The sequence below is a fragment of the Mytilus edulis genome, chromosome 4 (assembly GCF_963676685.1).
Source record: "Mytilus edulis chromosome 4, xbMytEdul2.2, whole genome shotgun sequence".
Lineage (NCBI taxonomy): Eukaryota > Metazoa > Mollusca > Bivalvia > Mytilida > Mytilidae > Mytilus > Mytilus edulis.
Window position 1 is genome coordinate 85,917,886 of NC_092347.1, and position 22,208 is coordinate 85,940,093.

General features: G+C 31.5%; 1 protein-coding gene across 2 annotated transcripts in view; it reads left to right on the forward strand.

Moving 5' to 3' along the window:
* LOC139520850 (uncharacterized) overlaps positions 1 to 22,208 on the forward strand; it is a 28,572-nt gene that overhangs the window by 3,318 nt on the left and 3,046 nt on the right. Inside the window, exons 2-20 of one of the 2 annotated variants that reach the window (XM_071313842.1) lie at positions 3,851 to 3,955; positions 4,724 to 4,797; positions 5,102 to 5,220; positions 5,587 to 5,665; positions 6,508 to 6,592; positions 6,952 to 7,039; positions 9,885 to 10,053; positions 10,339 to 10,483; positions 11,018 to 11,194; positions 11,682 to 11,760; positions 12,175 to 12,241; positions 14,289 to 14,806; positions 15,290 to 15,442; positions 15,823 to 15,902; positions 16,431 to 16,500; positions 17,065 to 17,187; positions 17,701 to 17,765; positions 19,287 to 19,372; positions 21,647 to 21,707. In XM_071313842.1, the coding sequence (XP_071169943.1) occupies positions 4,760 to 4,797; positions 5,102 to 5,220; positions 5,587 to 5,665; positions 6,508 to 6,592; positions 6,952 to 7,039; positions 9,885 to 10,053; positions 10,339 to 10,483; positions 11,018 to 11,194; positions 11,682 to 11,760; positions 12,175 to 12,241; positions 14,289 to 14,806; positions 15,290 to 15,442; positions 15,823 to 15,902; positions 16,431 to 16,500; positions 17,065 to 17,187; positions 17,701 to 17,765; positions 19,287 to 19,372; positions 21,647 to 21,707 (2,202 nt within the window). In that variant the 5' untranslated portion in view covers positions 3,851 to 3,955; positions 4,724 to 4,759. Of the gene's footprint in view, positions 1 to 3,850; positions 4,016 to 4,723; positions 4,798 to 5,101; positions 5,221 to 5,586; positions 5,666 to 6,507; positions 6,593 to 6,951; positions 7,040 to 9,884; positions 10,054 to 10,338; positions 10,484 to 11,017; positions 11,195 to 11,681; positions 11,761 to 12,174; positions 12,242 to 14,288; positions 14,807 to 15,289; positions 15,443 to 15,822; positions 15,903 to 16,430; positions 16,501 to 17,064; positions 17,188 to 17,700; positions 17,766 to 19,286; positions 19,373 to 21,646; positions 21,708 to 22,208 lie in introns of both variants that reach the window. The other variant, XM_071313841.1, reaches the window with a different exon arrangement.

Below are 22,208 nucleotides of genomic sequence, written 5' to 3' on the forward strand. Positions count from 1 at the left end.
TATCAATTTTAACTTTCTTGTCGCTAAAATTATTTTCTTTTGCATATTCTTTTAATATTTATTGCAATAATTTATTTTAATTAAAAAAAAATGTTTTCTTGTCGCTAAATAGTTTCTTGTCGCTTGTTGTCGCTAAAATAATTCTTGTTGTCGCTTCTTGTCGCTTGTTGACGCTTGTTGTCGCTAAAATTGTTGTTGTCGCTAATTAGTGAGACCGCAATCAGCTGTTGTTTGCAAGGCACATTTTACTGAAAACGACTACGTTCAGGAAACTATTCATGGTAAAACTTTATTTTATTTAAGAAATATATACTGTTATTTATATAATCGCCATGCAAGTAAACCAAAGTCTGTTTGCAACCGCAATTATCGTTTTAGAATAAAAAAGGGCGGTGAATTCAAGACGTCATAACTTTTGGGATTACGATTCAATATCATCTGTTTGACATTTTTTGGTTAATACTACAATTGTATGGTTTTTCTACAAGAGATATATTATACTGATAATTATTTTAGCAGTAATTATGTAAATTTCGGTTGTAATGACAAGAATTCATGAGCTATGCCTCGGGCTTTCTTGAAAAATATCAATGACAATGTAAACAGGAACAAAACATTGACATGAATGATGCTCTCCACCTATGTTATAGTTATTTAGGTATGTGTGTTGCACAAGTCTTTCACAAGTTTCAAAAAAGCTAATGTTATAAAACTTTTTTCAGGGCACATACCCACTTTATAGAGACTTGTCTACTGCCATGCATTCCCATCCTATTTTCATGCACCATTTGTAAGCAAGAGACTGAATGGTTTACAAAATTAAAAATCAGGACGGTGTCCCGTTAAACCAAAAGAACTAAACTGGATGAATATTGTAGGAGAAATCTAGAGGAAAGTTTTGATTTGTGAAATTGGTTTTCCTGAACAGATGTACATTCATCCTGCAGGAAAGATTTATAACTGCCCACCACCAACTGACGAGCTAATGTTGAGCTTCACAGATGGAATTACTCAAACACCATAAATGCCTATGTTTTCAGCACAGATTTCACAAATCATGACACAGCTGTGCATTTTTATGCCCCACCTACGATAGTAGGGGGGCATTATGTTTTCTGGTCTGTGCGTCCGTTCGTCTGTTCGTCCGTTCGTCCGTCCGTCTGTCCCTCTGTCCCTCTTCAGGTTAAAGTTTTTGGTCAAGGTAGTTTTTGATGAAGTTGAAGTCCAATCGACTTCAAACTTGGTACACATGTTCCCTATGATATGATCTTTTTAATTTTAATGCCAAATTAGAGTTTTTACCCCAATGTCACGGTCCACTGAACATGGAAAATGATAGTGCGAGTGGGGCATTCGTGTACTGGGGACACATTCTTGTTTATACCTGTTAAGAGTCGAAAACTAAATATTATTTTTATATAAATAAACATATATTGTGTCATTTTAGAACTTATATTTTTCCAAAGGATGCATGAATGAAAGTAGTGAAATTCATTTTGCTTTGATATATAGATTTGAATTACAATTGTTCATGTTATTGTAATGCATATAAAAATAAGGAGATGTGGCACAATGTAAATATATGATATTCTGTGAGTTTATCAAACTAAAGGGGATAAGAAATGGGTATAAGCAGTTACAGGACTGTACTACTGTACAATCTCCAACAATGAGAAAAACTCATACTGTAAAGAGAATTTCATATTTACAAGTAAGTTTTGTTTTTGTTTTGAATAATTTTCTTCTATTGTCTTAAAAGCAAATATGGGAAGTGGTTAAAATGCTAATGAGACAGCTTTTATGGCCACCAGATGTCATTGTTACCTTGATTTAAAACTCCTTTTTAGCTCACCTGACCTGACTCATCACTTGGTTTCGTCGTCCATAAACTTTTACAAAAAATCTTCTCTGAAACTACTGTGCCAAATTTAACCAAACTTAGCCAAAATCATCATTGCGGTATCTAATTTAAAAAATGTGTGGTTAGACCCGGTCAACCAACCGAGATGGCCACTATGGCCAAAAATAGAACATACAGGTAAAATGTAGATTTTGGCTTATAACTCTGAAACCAAAGCATTTAGAGCAAATCTGACATAAGGTGAAATTGTCTCTTCAGTGAAGATCTATCTGCCCAGGAATTTTCAGACAAATCTGACAGCCCGTTGATGGATTGCTGCCCCCAAATTAGTAATTTGAAGGAAATTTTGCAGAGTTTGGTTATTATCTTAAATATTATTATAGATAGAGATAAACTGTAAACAGCAATAATGTTCTGCAAAGTAAGATCTACAAATAAGTCAATATGACCAAAATTTTAAGTTGACCCCTTAAAGAGTTATTGCCCTTTATAGTCAATTTTTAACAATTTTCATAAATTTTTGTATTTTTTGTTAATTTTTAAAAAATATTGGGCCATGTTTATTATAGATATAGATAATTGTAGCACCAAGAATGTTCAGTAAAGAAAGATCTACAAACACATCCCCATCATCAAAAACACAATTTTGTCATTTTATATGTGTCCGTTGTTTAATATGCACATAGACCGTCCAAGGTGAGCGACACAGGCTCTTGAGAGTCTCTAGGTCATTTATACAGGTAGATAACTTTATCATGTTTATACTGAAAAATAATTTTGCTTGGAGGGAGAATTTTAAAAAAGTTCTGTCTTCAAAAGAGTTGACATGTTACTATGTACATTAACCATTATGTTACTTGATGTTCTAGCAATACACACAGAACGGAGACTAGTCAATCTTTGTGAATTATTTTTCATAGGATAGGAGTAATTGAATATGTGTATATAATCAATAATTAAAAATAGTTTTATTTACATTAAAAAGGAAAAGTTCTTATGTCTTAAAAATGCATTTCATGGCGAGGTACAGAAAATTTACTGTAAACAGTAGACTATAGATATAGGTGAACTAGGTACAAGAGAACTCTAAATCTTAAATACTACAAACCACCTCTGTTCTATGGAAGATAATGATATAACTGGACTAGAAATACACACAACCTGTAATTAACTGCCTTTACAGCGCTTTCGCGCTTTGATTGATTTTCCTTTTTGAATTTTCCTCGGAGTTCAGTATTTTTGTGTTTTTACTTTTTTCTCAATACTTGGTAGTCATTGTCTGTTGTCATTAACTGTTACAAAATTCTTCTCATCTGAAACTACATGTACTAGGACAAATTCAACCAAACATGGCCTTAATCATCATTCGTGTATCTAGTTTTAAAAAAATTCCAGTGACCTGGACAACCATGAACCAAGAGGGCTGCCAACGCTAAAAATAGAATTAGGGGTAAAATGTAGATTTTGGCTTATATCTCTGAAACCAAAGCATTTAGATCAAATCCGACATACCAGTAGGGTAAAATTGTTTATCAGGTAAAGATCTACCTGCCATGACATTTTCAGATGAATCGAACAACCCACTGTTGGGTTGCTGCCCCTGAATTGGTACTTTTAAGGAAATTTTGTCGTTTTTGTTATTATCTTGAATATTATTATATATAGAGATAAACTGTAATTATATATATATATATATAAACAGCAATAATGTTCAGCAAAGTAAGATCTACAAATAAGTCATCATGACCAAAATGGTCAGTTGACCCCTTAAGGAGTTATTTTGAATTGTGAGTTGGCTGCATTCTTGTCTGTTTGAAGGTATATTTTTCACCAAAGTAAGCTCTCTTTGAATTTGTTTATGTTTTTTCAATGACATTTATAAGTCCTAGTGAAAAATTTGATTTTATGAAATTAAATGTACAATGTATGAAAATCAATTTCTAGCTTTGAAAGTTGTTTTCATTTTTAACATACATTGTATATTGTCAGGATGGAAAAAGATGTAAATTCTTGGAAAGAAGCAGAAATATAAAAACAGAGGCCAAGATTGATGCAGATGAATCTGGGTACAAACCTACCTATATTTATAGTAGGGTAAGTGATTGGAGTTATGGAGATTCAAACATGAGTGGAAATACAGAAAGTCATACACAGGTGAGATTTCAATTTCAGATCTTCCTTGAGCATATACATATATGCATGTAGGTGATGGTAGAAATCTTTCTTGAGCATGAATATATAGGTGATGGTAGAAATCTTCCTTGAGCATGAATATGTAGCTATAGGTGATGGTTTAAAATCTTCCTTGAACATATATATGTAGGTGAGGGTTTAAAATCTTCCTTGACACTTCCTTGAACATATGATACATATGTAGGTGAGGGTTTAAAATCTTCGAGGATCATACATATGTTTGTGATGGTTGAAAATCTTCCTTGAGCATATATATGTATATAGTAATGTTAGAAATCTTCCTTGAGCATATATTTAGATGAACATGAAGGTGACGGTTTAAAATTTCCTTGAGCATAAATATACATATAGGTGATGGTAGAAATCTTCCTTGAGCATGTTGAATATGTATATACATGTAGATTTATAAAATTTCTAGATTAGTTTTCTGTTTTTCAGAAAATCTTATTTTTTTTCAATTAAAAAATAACTAAATTAAAAAACATGATAATAAACAAAAACTTTATGTTATGATCTGCTTTTCAAACGAGAATTTATTTTCTGCCTTGTTAGTTTGATAAAGAAAAGGCTTGTTTTGTTTTATAATTTTTTCTGCAAATTGTGTTTTCATGTTGAACCAGAATTGATTTATCAATATAATACTAAGCAGGAAATATGTTATATTTTCAGGACCAGCTATATGATTTAAGTAACCATAAAGTTTCAATGAATAGACCAGCCTATTTGTCTACAGAATATGATAAGTATGTTAACAGATATTTAAAGAAGTGTTCAAGGAGTTCAGAATTTATTAAATATGATAACTTTTTATACTGGTGACGAAATTTTGGTGAACTGTCAATATAATGCTTGTGTAATAAACATAATTTGTTAATGAAAAATAAGTCAGTAATTGAATAAATGTGTGAATAAAAAATCCTTGAAACTTAAATGGAAAAGAGAAAAAAATATATATAGTATGTAATAAAGTTTGAACTTGACCAAAATCAGCTACCACAAAGACATTTAAAGTAACAGATATAACACAATGTTAATGTATTATTTTAGTTCACAAGGTTTATGGGATCCACAGAAATGGATTGGATCTGTCCATGATGGTCCAGGAGGTGGAGTATCACCACTCACACTAGAACATCATACAAAGAAGATGTCATATGATAGAACTTGTGAGATTTTAAAATTTTATTTTTTATATCTTTAATTCATTTATTGAAAAAGTTCAATAGGTAATTCATACATCAAAAACCAAAAAAGTTAATATAAAAACTTTGAAAATGTTTTCTGTACTGTACTTTCCATTATTTGTCCATTATCCATTTGGGATCCTGAAGTCATTTCAAAAAGACACTAGAGGCTACAGCTTACAATGTTCAAGGTCTCTAGATATTAGTATCAGATCTGTCATTACAAAAGTTTGTAATAAATAATATAGTCAAATGTATGAAAAAGTGATATTCTGTTGTGCATTCAACTTTTAAACATTACAGTTTTGTAATAACTTTTCTTCCATTTTATTCTATTTATACATGTAGCTGTTCCAGAGTGTAAAATAACATCCTCCATTGAATACAAACATGAGAGTGACTCGTCAGATTACAATGATAATAGCAGGTATTTTTTTTTCTCTAATGGCAAAGGTTATATGCACAGATATTTTTTTCTTCATAAAAACATACATTGAACTCAGGGAAGGTAATTCCAAGTCTAATATATAAGGAGGGTATGTTTGATTTGCACAGTAAAAGTATAAGAGATATTAGAAAATTTGCAATTGTCAGTTACTATCCCATTTTCAAAATACCTTTCCAATGGTACCAATTATTTTTTAATTCAACATCCAGCATCAACAATTTGTCAGTATTTCAGAAAGCAGGAATTGCTTTCATTTTTTATGCCCCATTTATGGGCATTATGTTTTCTGGTCTGTGTATCCGTTCATCCGTCTGTCCCGCTTCAGGTTAAAGTTTTTGGTCAAGGTAGTTTTTAATGAAGTTGAAGTCCAATCAACTTGAAACTTAGTAAATATGTTCCCTATGATATGGTCTTTCTAATTTTAATGCCAAATTAGAGATTTTACCCCATTTTCACAGTCCACTGAACATAGAAAATGAAAGGGTAGATGGGGCATCCGTGTACTTGGGACACATTAGATTGGTTAGATTTGGTGCATTCAGTTTTTATTACTGATATATTATATTTGTATATTATTTATTTTATTAGTAGGTAAAACAATTATAAGCGAACAGACATCAACATCCAATCATTAGAAACAGAACATTGACTTTTGTAAAGGTTTACTTCTGAGTTCAGATCCCTAACACTAAATCATATGACTCAGAATAAGGATGCATCATAGTTGGTATTTGTCAATAGTACATAGTACTTGATCAGGTGAAATTGATTTGAATAAAGAAAGACATTACAGGCAAATTGTAACAAATTATATTTTACAGAAATGGGATGAACATGGTACAGATACATAAAGATCAAGAACCAGACATACAACAAGAATCCAACATTGATAATAATGAACAGTTGGTAAGAAGATTGATTTGTAATCTTAACCATTTACAGCTAAAATGCATTTAGTGTGTAGGTAAAGATGATATCTTTGTCCAGCTTGCTTGCTAGCTCAACCCAGAAGTCATTATTAGGTAAGGCATACAACCCTCCTTTTGGAGTAGTTTTAGTCTACTCTTAAATGAGGGTAGTATACATTACCTAATAATGACTTCAAAAATATCACTTTTACCTACACACTCAATATATTTTACTGTAAAGAGTATTTTTTATTGCATGGTGATGGAAAGCAAGTTGATGTGAACATTCATTGCCTGTTTAGAACTTAAAATTATACAGGATAAAAATAATCAGACTAATTTGGGTTTTTTTTTCAGGCAGCAGTAATAAGTGCTCTACCAATCTACTTAGGAAAGGTGACCTATATAATAGATTTGGATTATTTTTATATGCATATTGGAACAGGTTAGTACATCATCTTGGTATGTAAATTGTTACTGATAAATACAAAAAATATAACATTTAAATTCCAACTGTTTATTATTCCTTTTTGTAATATATCTTTGTGTTTCAAGCCTAATAACATTCAATGATTATCAGTTATTAATTGAATAAGAATAGCATCTACATGTACATCATATATAAAGTCTATGAATAGAAATATATATGAATGAATGAATAAACACCAATGCTTCAATAATTTTGCCTTACTAGCAAAAATTTAACAAAATGTAATAGAAAAATAAAGAATATGGGTTATCTATCATTGATGCAAAGTCAGTACATGCACTACAACAACAAAACCACACACAAAACGCAAAGGAACAGCGCTTTAATAGCTGCTCTTCCATCTCAAAGTCACAGTGGCTATTAACCAATCATACGTCACCTCTTGAATAACATACTATGAATTCTTGAGATTTCTTTTTTAGCTCACCTGGCCCGAAGGGCCAAGTAAGCTTTTCCCATTACTTTGCGTCCGGCGTCCGTCGTCCGGCGTCCGTCGTCGTTAACTTTTACAAAAATCTTCTCCTCTGAAACTACTAAGCCAAATTTAATCAAACTTGGCCACAATCATCATTGGGGTATCTAGTTTAAAAAATGTGTCCGGTGACCCCGCCAACCAACCAAGATGGCCGCCATGGCTAAAAATAGAACATAGGGGTAAAATGCAGTTTTTGGCTTATAACTCAAAAACCAAAGCATTTAGAGCAAATCTGACATGTGGTAAAATTGTTTATCAGGTCAAGATCTATCTGCCCAGAAATTTTCAGATGAATCGGACAACCCGTTGATGGGTTGCTGCCCCTGAATTGGTAATTTTATGGAAATTTTGCTGTTTTTGGTTATTATCTTGAATATTATTATAGATAGAGATAAACTGTAAACTGCAATAATGTTCAGCAAAGTAAGATTTACAAATAAGTCAACATGACCGAAATGGTCAGTTGACCCCTTAAGGAGTTATTGCCCTTTATAGTCAATTTTTAACCATTTTTCGTAAATCTTAGTAATCTTTTACAAAAATCTTCTCCTCTGAAACTACTGGGCTAAATTAATCCAAACTTGGCCACAATCATCTTTGGGGTATGTAGTTTAAAAAATGTGTCCGGTGACCCGGCCATCCAACCAAGATGGCTGCCATGGCTAAATATAGGACATAGGGGTAAAATGCAGTTTTTGGCTTATAACTCAAAAATCAAAGCATTTAGAGCAAATCTGACAGGGGGTAAAATTGTTTATCAGGTCAAGATCTATCTGCCCAGAAATTTTCAGATGAATCGGACAACCCGTTGATGGGTTGCTGCCCCTGAATTGGTAATTTTATGGAAATTTTGCTGTTTTTGGTTATTATCTTGAATATTATTATAGATAGAGATAAACTGTAAACAGCAATAATGTTCAGCAAAGTAAGATTTACAAATAAGTCAACATGACCGAAATGGTCAGTTGACCCCTTAAGGAGTTATTGCCCTTTATAGTCAATTTTTAACCATTTTTCGTAAATCTTAGTAATCTTTTACAAAAATCTTCTCCTCTGAAACTACTGGGCTAAATTAATCCAAACTTGGCCACAATCATCTTTGGGGTATGTAGTTTAAAAAATGTGTCCGGTGACCCGGCCATCCAACCAAGATGGCTGCCATGGCTAAATATAGGACATAGGGGTAAAATGCAGTTTTTGGCTTATAACTCAAAAATCAAAGCATTTAGAGCAAATCTGATATGGGGTAAAATTGTTTATCAGGTCAAGATCTATCTGCCCAGAAATTTTCAGATGAATCGGACAACCCGTTGATGGGTTGCTGCCCCTGAATTGGTAATTTTATGGAAATTTTGCTGTTTTTGGTTATTATCTTGAATATTATTATAGATAGAGATAAACTGTAAACAGCAATAAAGTTCAGCAAAGTAAGATTTACAAATAAGTCAACATGACCGAAATGGTCAGTTGACCCCTTAAGGAGTTATTGCCCTTTATAGTCAATTTTTAACCATTTTTCGTAAATCTTAGTGATCTTTTACAAAAATCTTCTCCTCTGAAACTACTGGGCTAAATTAATCCAAACTTGGCCACAATCATCTTTGGGGTATGTAGTTTAAAAAATGTGTCCGGTGACCCGGCCATCCAACCAAGATGGCTGCCATGGCTAAATATAGGACATAGGGGTAAAATGCAGTTTTTGGCTTATAACTCAAAAATCAAAGCATTTAGAGCAAATCTGACGGAGTGAAATTGTTTATCATGTCAAGATCTATCTGCCCTGAAATTTTCAGATGGATCCGACAACCGGTTGTTGGGTTGCTGCCCCATAATTGGTAATTTTAAGAAAATTTTGACGTTTTTTGTTATTATCTTGAATATTATTATAGATAGAGATAAACTGTAAACAGCAATAATGTACAGCAAAGTAAGACCTAAAGATAAGTCAAACATGACAAAAATGGTCAGTTGACCCCCTAAGGAGTTATTGTCCTTTATAGTCAATTTTTAACAATTTTCATAAAATTTGTAAATTTTTACTAACATTTTCCACTGAAACTACTGGGCCAAGATCATTATAGATAGAGATAATTGTAAGGAGCAAGAATGTTCAGTAAAGTAAGATGTACAAACACATCACCATCACCTAAACACAATTTTGTCATGAATCCATCTGCTTCCTTTGTTTAATATTCACATATACCAAGGTGAGCGACACAGGCTCTTTAGAGCCTCTAGTTTTAAATCGCATTTACAAGCAAAAGCAAAAATAATTAAAAACATTGAAATTGTTTACAATGCAGCAAACTTTTCTTTCTTTTTCAGCTGAACAACTTGAAGAATTTTGTGTATTAGAAGATAATATAGCCAGTTATTGTGAAACATCATCCTGTATAGAAAATGTATCGTACCTATGGTTAGAACAAGTGGTACTGGTTGATTGTCAGGAAAACAATGGCTGCTGGCGTAGGGGACAAGTTACCAGAATAGACAGGTTAGTATCTATAAAAAGCTAGTCCAACTCTTTCCATCTCTATTTCAAATAATTTTAGAACATCTAGTAGGCAACCTGTCTTTAATTAATACACAGTTGTCCAATCATCAAGCACTGAATGGATCCATGTCTTGTGGATAGATAATACAGAAACTATGAAAGATATGCCATCAATGTAAAATTCTCATAATAACAAAAACTATTAATATTTATATGCAATGATACATAAACATATGAAATAAAACAATCACTTAGAAATGATATTTCTTTTCTTCATTTTTATAGTGAAAACAACAGTGCGGATGTGTTTTACATAGATTATGGAGAGACTGAGAATGTCAAAGACAATAGGATATGTATTGAATTATTAGAGGAGTTTCTGAGCTTTCCTTCACAGGCTTTGAGATGTTGCCTGGCAGGAATAAGACCCGTAAGTATTATTAAAGGAATTCATATAACTTTGACTGGGTTTCTGTATGAAATTGGACCAGTAAATTTCTGCAGATTTTGTTCCACAGGTGGCATTATATGTTAAACTTTTGCTTCCTGTTTTAAAAATTTTTGGCGAAATGCTTTTTATGCCCAATTAATGGGCATTATGTTTTCTGGTCTGTGCGTCCATTCATTCGTCCATTAGTCCTGCTTCAGGTTAAAGTTTTTTGGTCGAGGTTGTTTTTGATGAAGTTCAAGTCCAAACAACTTGAAACTTAGTAAACATGTACCATATGATATAATCTTTTTACTCATGTTTTAATTTTTTGTGTATCTTTTAACTATTTAAAGGATATAGATTGATGTGTTTTCAACTTTTTATTTGATGAATGATATAAATTGTCTTTTTGTGAACTAAGTCTTTCAACTGATTATGTCAATCATTTTTTGTTCATATCCTTACATATATATCAATTGTATCTAAAAAAAAGAAGCATATAAATTGCTTTAAGATTTAAAATTTTGATTGTAGATTGCTAAGAAATGGATACCAAGAGCTGTTAGAATTTTTGAACAACATACAAGCATCAAGATCTTTAACACTGTGATTTTGACAACAGAGCATGGTATATTTAAAGTGGCACTGTACAGCCGTGATGGAAAACATAGATGTCTGTCAAATATTCTGGTAGATGAAGATTTAGGAATTGTAAGTAAAGGAAGTCAATGAACCTGTACAACAAGAGCCTTGAAGGAACATTATTCAGTTTCGACCACATCTTTCATTTGCATTGTTTAGAATTCATAGCTATGCAAGCACTTGAGAAATAGAAAAATTTGCATAACTGTTTTACATTGCAAAGTGTATGATTATATGTTAAATTGACCAAACTTAGTGTCTCTACTATAATAAGTCTTCCTCTCTAGTATTATGTCCTCTGATGATGTAATGCGTTAATCTGATATGAATATTGTCATAAGTCAAAGCAATTTTCACTGTTAAATACCATGCATTCTTGTAAATATTGCCATTGAGGACGTAAAGTCTAGATGAATGTCTATAAAAAAAAATTGAGCTGCCTTTGGGATATAAAATTAAATAATATTTAAGTAAACCTGTTTTAATCACTGAAAGGTCTAATAAATGTATATGCACTGAGTGTTGTTATATAACTTGTTCAATTAATTATTAATAGCCTGTTGAAGATGAAGTGACAGAATACTTTGAAGATGCAGAAGAATTTTATGCAGCCAGATTCTCCCAATCAGCAACTGGTAATTATGACTTTGTTATTCGTCAAAAATTTGCACAATTTTCTTTTGCAACAATGGTAAAGTTAAATCATCATTTGTTTCTTTATGACATGATGTTGCTGTTTAAGGGCATACAGGTATCAAATTTTTTTCTTATTTTTTTACTTATTTCTCGATAAAGTAACTTTTCTTATTTTTTTAAAAGGAACATTTATAGAATTCTGGGGTTATTTTTTTTTACATTAATAAATAAGTAAAACCTTCCATGGAACTTAACAAAATGTGGACAGAAGAAGCTTCTTTGTGATAAAGAAATGGCATTCAAAGTAAATATTTGTTGTTGACATAATGCTTACAAAAGATTAAAAGAATAGTGTGTACTATGACTAGTTTAGTCTCATAAGATTATTCACAGCAGTGTTATCTCTTTTACAGATAACTATGCAGACTATAATGCACAATACAATATGGTCAATGGTCAAGTTTACAGTGAAGGAAATATGTAAGTTATTTTTGAATGGCATTTTACATATAGGTCAAATGGCAACATATTTGTGATGACATTATACAATCATCTTCTGATCAAATGCCTTCCAAATATAACTGTGCTGTGACAGCATTTTACATATGAGTCATATGTTAATCTTGCTGTAATGACATTTTAGACATGTGATGGCATGATACATTGTTGATAGAAAAACAGAATGAATTAACTATTGATAGGATGCTTTCTTAATACTGTGGATTCATCATTATTTATTGGTTACCAAATTTTGTGGATTTCATGGGTACAGGGAAACCATAAAATTAAATTTTCATTCAATTTGCTGTATAAATATATGGACACTTTTGATAAGAAACACGGAATAAAATATCAACAAAAAGGCAAGTTTTCCCCAATACACGAAAAAAATGGTACCTACAAAAATAATTGAATCCACAGTATTACATCTTATTCTTGCAACAATTTTAATATGCATAAGAATATTGGGCTAAATTCACAAATATACCAGCAGTTTATGGAGAGCTTACCGGTAAGTTAATTACATGCATTTAAACAGTGGTTTTGTTCTTGTAGTTTACTATTCCATTTAGCAGTTGAGCATCCTTATATGTGTACTTTCTGTTTACATTTAGAACTTGAAATACTAACTGAACTATGATCTTATAAGTCTAAACAAGCCCTCCTTTCAAAAAGATACATTGCAAATTACATTATCATTTGAAATTTGTATTAATTATTAGCTCACCTGGCCCAAAGGGCCAAGTGAGCTTTTCTCATCACTTGGCGTCCGTCGTCGTCGTCGTCCTGCGTTAACTTTTACAAAAATCTTCTCCTCTGAAACTACTGGGCTAAATTTAACCAAACTTGGCCACAATCATCATTGGGGTATCTAGTTTAAAAAATGTGTCCGGTGACCCAGCCAACCAACCAAGATGGCCGTCATGACTAAAAATAGAACATAGGGGTAAAATGTAGTTTTTGGCTTATAACTCAAAAACCAAAGCATTTAGAGCAAATCTGACATGGGTTAAAATTGTTCATCAGGTCAAGATCTATCTATATTTTCAGATAAATTGGACATTTCGTTGTTGGGTTGCTGCCCCTGATTTTAAGGAAATTTTGCTGTTTTTGGTTATTATCTTGAATATTATTATAGATAGAGATAAACTGTTAACAGCAATAATGTTCAGCAAAGTAAGATCTACAAATAAGTCAACATGACCAAAATGGTCAGTTGACCACTTTAGGAGTTATTGCCCTTTATAGTCAATTTTTAACCATTTTTCGTAAATCTTAGTAATCTTTTAGAAAAATCTTCTCCTCTGAAACTACTGGGCCAAATTTAACCAAACTTAGCCATAATCATCATTGGGGTATCTAGTTAAAAAAATGTGTCTGGTAACTGGGCCAACAAACCAAGATGGCCGCCATGGCTAAAAATAGAACATGGGGGTAAAATGCAGTTTTTGGCTTATAACTCAAAAACCAAAGCATTAAGATCAAATCTGACAGGAAGTAAAATTGTTGATCAGGTCACGATCTGTCTGCCCTGGAATTTTCAGATGAATCGGATAATCGGTTGTTAGGTTGCTGCCCCTGAATTGGTAATTTTGAGGAAATTTTGCTGTTTTTTTGTTATTATCTTGAATATTATTATAGATAGAGATAAACTGTAAACAGCAATAATGTACAGCAAAGTAAGAACTAAAAATAAGTCAGTATGACCAAAATAGTCAATTGACCCCCTAAGGAGTTATTGCCCTTCATAGTCAATTTTTAACCATTTTTCTTAAAATTTGAAGATTTTCAATAACATTTTCCACAGAAAGTACTGTTAAAGATAGAGATAATTGTAAGCAGCAAGAATGTTTAGTAATGTAAGATCTACAAACACATCACCATCACCAAAACACAATTTTGTCATGAATCCATCTGTGTCCATTGTTTAATATTCACATAGACCAAGGTGAGCGACAGGCTCTTTAGAGCCTCTAGTTGTTTCATACGGACAATTCCATTTAAGATATTTATTCATATATTTCAGTTCAGAAGCTTATCAAGAAGTTGGAGACCAACCAGAATCCATACCATATGTAGACAATGACTCATCGTTTTCTGAAATTTCACCAGGAGATGTTGATAGGGGAGATAACTCATCATCATCGCTACTGGAGAAAATTATTCAGAGGAAAGATGCTTCTTCTCCATTTGCATCCTTGTTGGCTAATATTAGTGACAGGAATTCCAGTTCTCCCACAAGTTCTAGAAAAGATAACTCTTCTTCCAGTTCTAGAGTAGATACCTCTTCTTTGTCAAATTCACTACTGCTGAATGTCAATACAGCAGCTGAGTCTGCCTTGACCAATAGTACTGGTCAGTCTTTATCTCCACAGATGATTCCTCAGTTTAATCTTGACAGCCTGCAGAAAACACATCACACTACAACAGATAAATTGTTAGAGAAGAAACATAAAGAGATACAGAAGGAATCAAAGATAGAACAGGAAAGAGTGAAGAAGGAGACAGTAGAACAGTCTAAATTAGCCATTTTAGCTGGTTATGGTATGTTTTTTAAGGCATTCTTTATAATTCAGTTTTATAGCTGTTATTAAAACAATGTCAGGGCAACTGTTTAGTGTTGCTTTTTGTTTACAATTATTAAGGGTAACTTTGTAAATGTTTAAAAACAATTTTGGTATAGTGGATAAAGTTTATATCCTGTCTGTAATGATTAAGTAATTTTCTCTGAAAAACAATCACACCAGAATGCAAAGGTTGCAATTTAAATAGATAATAGTGATTTTATAACTCATTGAAGGAAAATAGTCATGTTTTTGATAGTTTTTGTTTTAATGCCTTGCTGAATTTCATCATTTTTTTTAATGCTTTTGTCCTTTGAAATGTAGTTGTATAAGTCAAAAAATAAAATCAACAGGTAGTTATTTCATGCATCAAAAGCACTTTTCTAAAGTCAAGTTTGTTATTACATTCATAGATATTGTCCCTTATAAATCATTGTAAATGATTTAATTGTTTTTGTTTAAGGTGGTCTTGAAGATGATACCAGTAAGCATAGTAAGCCCACTAAGACACCACAAACACCAAGAGACAAATGGACCTCGTCAGAATTAGCACCAAAGTCACCAGAAGACTGGGATAGAGAACTACGTCTTCTCCAAACTAATAAAGCAGACTTAAGTAAGATTTCATGTCTTGAACAAGAAAAAAATTGACTTCTTTATTTTATAAAAACAGGAAAACAATGATTTGGGTAAAAAATTTAGTTCAAGTTGTTATGTATCCAACTGATAAAATGTTTTCAGGGTGTCAAGTGCAAATTCGTGCTACGTGACAGCTCAACACACATAATCTTTTCTCCACTGACTGTTTAAGAGAGGTATGAATGATGTAGGATATACTTGTTAAAATAACTGAATATCAATTAGCATTTTTGATATGATCATTTCAGTGTACAGTTATTAGTGCCATTACTATTAAAGAGTTTCAGAAAGCTTCTGTAGAAATATAAAATTAAAATTTAATACTAATTCTTAACCTCCTTTTTACTATATTTGTAGCTTTGAAAGAATTGCCACCGCCTCCAATAGAAAAAAGGGACACCCCTCATGGAAGAGAATTATTGAAAATCCTTAATCAGGTATTGGTTTTTGTAATGTTACAAAATTATACACTGACTGCACTGTGATCAGAATTGTCAAATCTGCATTACTAAGTCAAACCTAAAGTAGTAGATTGGCCCAATTCTCAGAAATGAAAGGCCAGCCAGAGGTGAATTAATTACCGATTTTTGTCAGAAATATGACTTAAATTCAACTTAAAGTGTTTATTGTATAAGTTATCCTGCTTAAAGCCTGAATTATTTTATTATGTTTCAGTAAATGTGTTACAAATACTATGTATGTAATCCATGGTATCACACTATCAAATGGTTCACAATTATATTGGTTAAAATTACCAATAAAAGAAGCAATGATAGAACATGTTTATTTTTCCTTTGAAATATGATATAAATGTTCTCTCTATAAATAAGCAGTTTGGTTAACATCAGTCGGCAGTGCCATCTTTTTAGTTGTTAACATATTAGTAAATTAGTACATTCAAACACCTGTGAATATATTTTTCTTTTTTAAATAGATTTGTTCTTGTTTAATTGTTGTGTTTTCAGATATTTGTTGACTCTGAACGGGAACCAGTAGATGAAATTAGAGTCCGACTGCTGAGTCTCTTCCAGACAGGTAAAAGTAATCTTTTTTATGAGTGTACATTTTAAACAAGAAAACTGATGTGGGTAGTTATTTTATTTTCTATTATTTTAAACAATTACACTATCAAAAAACTATTTTTTTTTTTTTTTTTATATTTATATATATATAAGCAATTGATTTTAGTTTTCTCATCTTTTAATTAGACAAGAGATACATTACAATAGTTTGAGATTATCGAAATAAGAAAGGGATATTGAATTCATGACAGTTAATTTTTATTTATTTGAAATGAAAATTTTATAAACAGACGTGGAGAAGTTTTTATATCAATTATTTAAATTAATATGATTAATACAGTGGAAAAATTATAATATTGGATATGTAGTAAATTTTCAGCAAAAACTTGTTCTTACTTGTGATGTTCATTAAACTTTATAAGAGCTGATTACGATAAGTTATGCTTGTTATACATATGACGTCAATTGCATCAAAGGGCACAAGTTCAGACACAGTATTGATCGTGTTCATAGATTTGATGCTAATTTGTTCCTTAACAGAGATTTTAGGTATTAACTGTCATTTATCTTTGACTAGATGCCTATTTGTTCCTGAACAAAGAAGAGTTGGGTGAATTGATGAATACAGTGATAAATAGAGCTGTCAGATACTATGGCGTCATACATGATATTATTCTAGAAATCCTTGATGTTTTAAGTAGTATGTATACATATCATCTTGGTTCCTTAAATCCCTAATACTATGCTCCTCTCAAGAGGTCTTCTTCTTTATTAAGGAATGATTTGACATTTTTTTCTGACTCTCTAATCAAGGTGTACTGTGTAAGTGATTTAAGAACTTCCTGAATTATACTTTGAATGTTTATCATATTGACAGAATTATCCTTCAATGTTTAGTTTCATGTATGGTTCTATTTTTTCATTCCGATTTATGCTGAACAGTGCTGTTCACAGAAGTATTTTCATCTTTTACATGCTGTATTACAATGTATTATTTATCGTGTTTATGTTGGTCAAAATCTTGTGAATTTTTTAAAAGAGACAATGGTGTATTTGTCATTGTTTAATTAAATTACCAAAAGTATTGAAATGGTTTGGAACTCGAGCATTTGTAATCTTAATTAAAAAAGTTATCTTTTCAAAATTATTGTCGCACAATAGATGCAGTCAAGTTTTAAATATTTTTATTATCAAATATGCTTATTTTTTATAGGTACTCAGTTTTTCCAGGAAAGTTTACTTGGGGCCATGAAGAGGGTGCAGGATATGTATGTCAAGGTAAAATATTCTGCTTTATTTATTGTATTCAATTTCTTTACCCCAATATATATATTAACCATTTTGAAGGGGGAAAATATATGATACAAATTTAACAGTTTACAACATTTTGATTAATTTGAAATACAGTAAGTTTCCAATTTCACATAAACTGTCACTTATAATTTTTATGCCCCACCTATGATAGTAGAGGGGCATTATGTTTTCTGGTCTGTGGCTCCGTTCATCCGTCTGTGGTTCCGTTTGTCCGTCCGTCCGTTCAGGTTAAAGTTTTTGGTCAAGGTAGTTTTTGATGAAGCTGAAGTCCAATCAACTTGAAACTTAGTACACTTGTTGCTTATGATATAATCTTTCGAATTTTAAATCCAAATTAGACTTTTGACCCCAATTTCATGGTCCACTGAACATAGAAAATGAAAGTGGGAGTTTCAGGTTAAAGTTTTTGGTCAAGGTAGTTTTTAATGAAGCTGAAGTCCAATCAACTTGAAACTTAGTACACTTGTTGCTTATGATATGATTTTTCTAATTTTAAAGCCAAATTAGACTTTTGACCCCAATTTCACGGTCCACTAAACATAGAAAATGAAAGTGGGAGTTTCAGGTTAAAGTTTTTGGTCAAGGTAGTTTTTGATAAAATTGAAGTCCAATCAACTTGAAACTTAGTACATATGTTCCCTATAGTATAATCTTTCTAATTTTAATGCCAAATTAGGTTATTACCCAATTTCACGGTCCATGGAACATGGAAAAGGATAGTGCGAGTGGGGCATCCGTGTACTTTGGACACATTCTTGTTTATCAGGCATTACATTTTGAACAATCACTTTATAATTCCAAAGCAATTTTAGATTTAAAACAGTTTTTGGTCACTTTCTAAAGTATTTTTGGCTACATTTTAAAGATTAAACTACATGTTCCATTCATTCATTGGTTTTATCAAGTGTGTGTAGATATTTTGTGCCATAAATTGATGACATACTCAACCCTTTGTTTAAATGACTATAGTCCAATTAATCCAAGCATTATGATTTCATATAGCTACAGTAAAGTAGGTTTATTTTGTTCATTTGCTTATATGGGATATATCTTATTACATCATGGTGTTATGGTTAATGCAAAATGTTGGATTTCAATAATTTAGAAAAAAAACGTTTGGGTTTTTTACCTAATTTTAAGATAAAACATAAATTTAGGATATTATATTAAATAACATCATGGTGTAAGTTGACTTGATATTTTATGCTTTAATTTGTGAGATGGGAGATATTGGGTATTGAATTTAGGCATGCTTGAAACAGTGGTTATACAAAATGAATTGAGACATTTTTTATGATAAATATATTACCTTGAATTATAAATGCTTAACAGCAGAAGAACTTTGAACAAAAATAATCTGAATCATAATTTATTATTTTTTATTGTGTTCATAATTTTCCGGGTAAGATTTCTGTGTAAATGCGCTATATATGACAACTAAGATTCTATACATCTTTCTCTGAATGAGAGTGATTTCTTTTTTAGATTCAATATAAAGGGAAGCCACTCCATGTACAGTGTAGTAAGATTTTAGGTCATCTTTTAAATATGTCATTCCATTGGAAAAACAGGTATGTATATATATATATATATATGAAGTTATGATTAGTGTGTGGAAGGGTCATGAGAGAAATAATCTGTGGTTTTACCAATGTCAGCATTAACGCACATACATTTTAACTACCTACATATTACTGCGCATGCTGAATTGACAAGATTTTTAAAAATATTTATCAGTATTGAATGTTTCATTCAGTATATGATTTTGTATCACCTGCAACTTTGTTGTGGCAGTGAGACTTGGGTAAGATGTTTCTCACATCAGCAATAATGAGGGGGGATAGGACCTTTATCAGGACTCCGGGATCGGGTGTTATTAAGCTCGGGATTGTGGGATTGACCCTTTCGGGATCCGGGAATTCTTTTTTTTTGAACTTCGGGATGTCGGGATTTATTTATTTTAAATTCAGGACCTCTGGATTTTGTGTTTTTCAGCCCAGGATTTCGGGATCAGGACCCCTCCTAACCCCCCTCAATAATGACTTAAATATTTTAGTTAGGTCCCACCATGGAAGTAATATTGGAAGGAATAACATCGTCGTCACTTCAAAGGTTTCATCTGCGTTACCGCCCATCTTTCAATAACTCGTTAATTGGTTCAATATCTGGCATGGAAGTTTATTCTCCGCATGTGATCGATCAAATCACTGACACTTATCGGTCATTTTCGTGTTCACGGAGAACTACGAACAGACAAGTTTTTGTCGAATATACATGCGAAGTAACCCGAACAGTCCATTCGTTACATTCCGTTGATGTACGCTGCCGAAAAGAGTCATTCGTTCAATTTTTATTTTAGTCCAATTTTTCCCTTTTTTTGGTTAGTTTGAACTTAATAGTTAAAACCGACAGCTATCACATACGAAATTGGAGAACAAAGTTGTGTCATTTCAATTTTAAAATTTACAGACAATTAAAAAACCATTTCCGTATAAAGTTAAGAAGATGACTGTACAAAAAATACGTTTGGACACCCTTTATTAAATACGAAAAATCTAAATCTCTCGTGTATTTATAGTCAATAAAATTATTAACAATTCTAAACGGTTTTATCCTTCAATTTAAGTTCTTGATACATAAACTAATTTGTGTAAAAATGAATTTACCGTAAGACAGATAGATGCAAGCCCATTTCGTCGGTTTGTTATATTTTTTGCTGTATAGCTTATTATATTAATACAAGCATTCCACAATAAACACTTTTTAAATATATATTTACGAAAATATTATCCACGTTTTAGTTGTCGAGTTTCAATAATGCAATCAATGACATTTATGACATATACATAAATTTAGAATACTTGAAAGTAAATATTATTTCATTCAATCTCGATAAACTTTGCACATTTCAACAGTAAAAAAATCTATGCCTACATTTGCCTACATTATTTTGTTAAACATCATGTGAAACCTGATCGATTCATCGGTATTTAACTGTTTAACTCGGGATCCGCTTTTAACCGGAAAATACTTTTAGAACAGTTTAAAACAAACGGTAAAAAGCAAAAATATGCTAAATTAAATACAATTTTCCATGTTAAACTGCTGTAGTTTGAACAATTCTCGTCCGTTTTTCAAGTTTTTTTCACCATTCGATTTCTTTCTAAAGGTAGATATTCTATGTGATACAGCGCTACCTTGTTATTAATAAACTAGGGATTTCCCACAGGTGCGCTATAATTACCGGACTCGATAAAACCACGTGACTGATAAGAAATTCCAGATGCCTTTTACAACCGCGGTAACGCAGATAGTAACCAAAGGCGTCTTACCGCTGAGACTATAATTGGATGAAATCGTATGACTTTAGTACAGAGCTCAGCATGCTATAAATACATGCTAATTAGTCGTTGTTATTCCTTCTAAATATTACTTCCATGGTCCCACAAACAAGAAATATAACTTTGTAAAACATTTTATTGAAAAAATGAAATAAGATTATTTGAACTTATCAAATTATTTGTAACATTGTACAATTACATTTATGGCAAACATATAAAGTATTGACATTAACTAATATGATCAAGAATAGCTAATATTTCGAAATGTAAATTATAAGAAAAAGTTATAAAATATGAAAAGAATGAAAAGTCTAAATATAAAGGTACTGAATTAGTTTTTTTCACATCAGCATATAAAGTCTTTAGTGATGTCCCTTTGATTATGATACTTGGATTTATGTTCTCAGTTAATTTACAAAAAATAGTGCTTTGATTTTTAAAACTGTAGATACAATTCATAAGATAACATTCACAACAATCTTTTGATTTTGCTTATATTTTCAGCATTCCTCTACAGGAATATGTTGCATCTTTATTGGAAAAATGGATCATGTTCAATAAAAAGGTAGACACATTTATTTAATTTATTTCTTACATATGAAAACTATAATGTTTCTTCCAAACAAAAAGAACAGATATGATTTATATTCTTAGAGATTTTCAGAGAGGAAAAATAATTTACACACTTGCAACTTTTCAGACAAAAGGAGAGAGAACAGGACATGACATTTGTCTTTTGTCACAAAAATGGAATTTTAATTTGACACAGCTATTTCAAGTTAATTTGTCAATCTATCATTTTTTTTCTAAAATTATATCTTGACTATCATGTCATGATTTTTTTTTTATATATATTTTTTAAAAATTTTAAAATGGAGAGTTTGATGGAATATAAATTGAAATTCACAAATATCAAACTTATCGTTTATTTAATTGTCCAGAATATGCAGTAAATATACAATATTATTTTAGGTTTTTTTTCCAGCAATTTAAACTTCATAGTAACCCAAATCATTAATATTATAGGGTTATTGCATGAATATTGGGGAATATTGTCCAGAGTAGA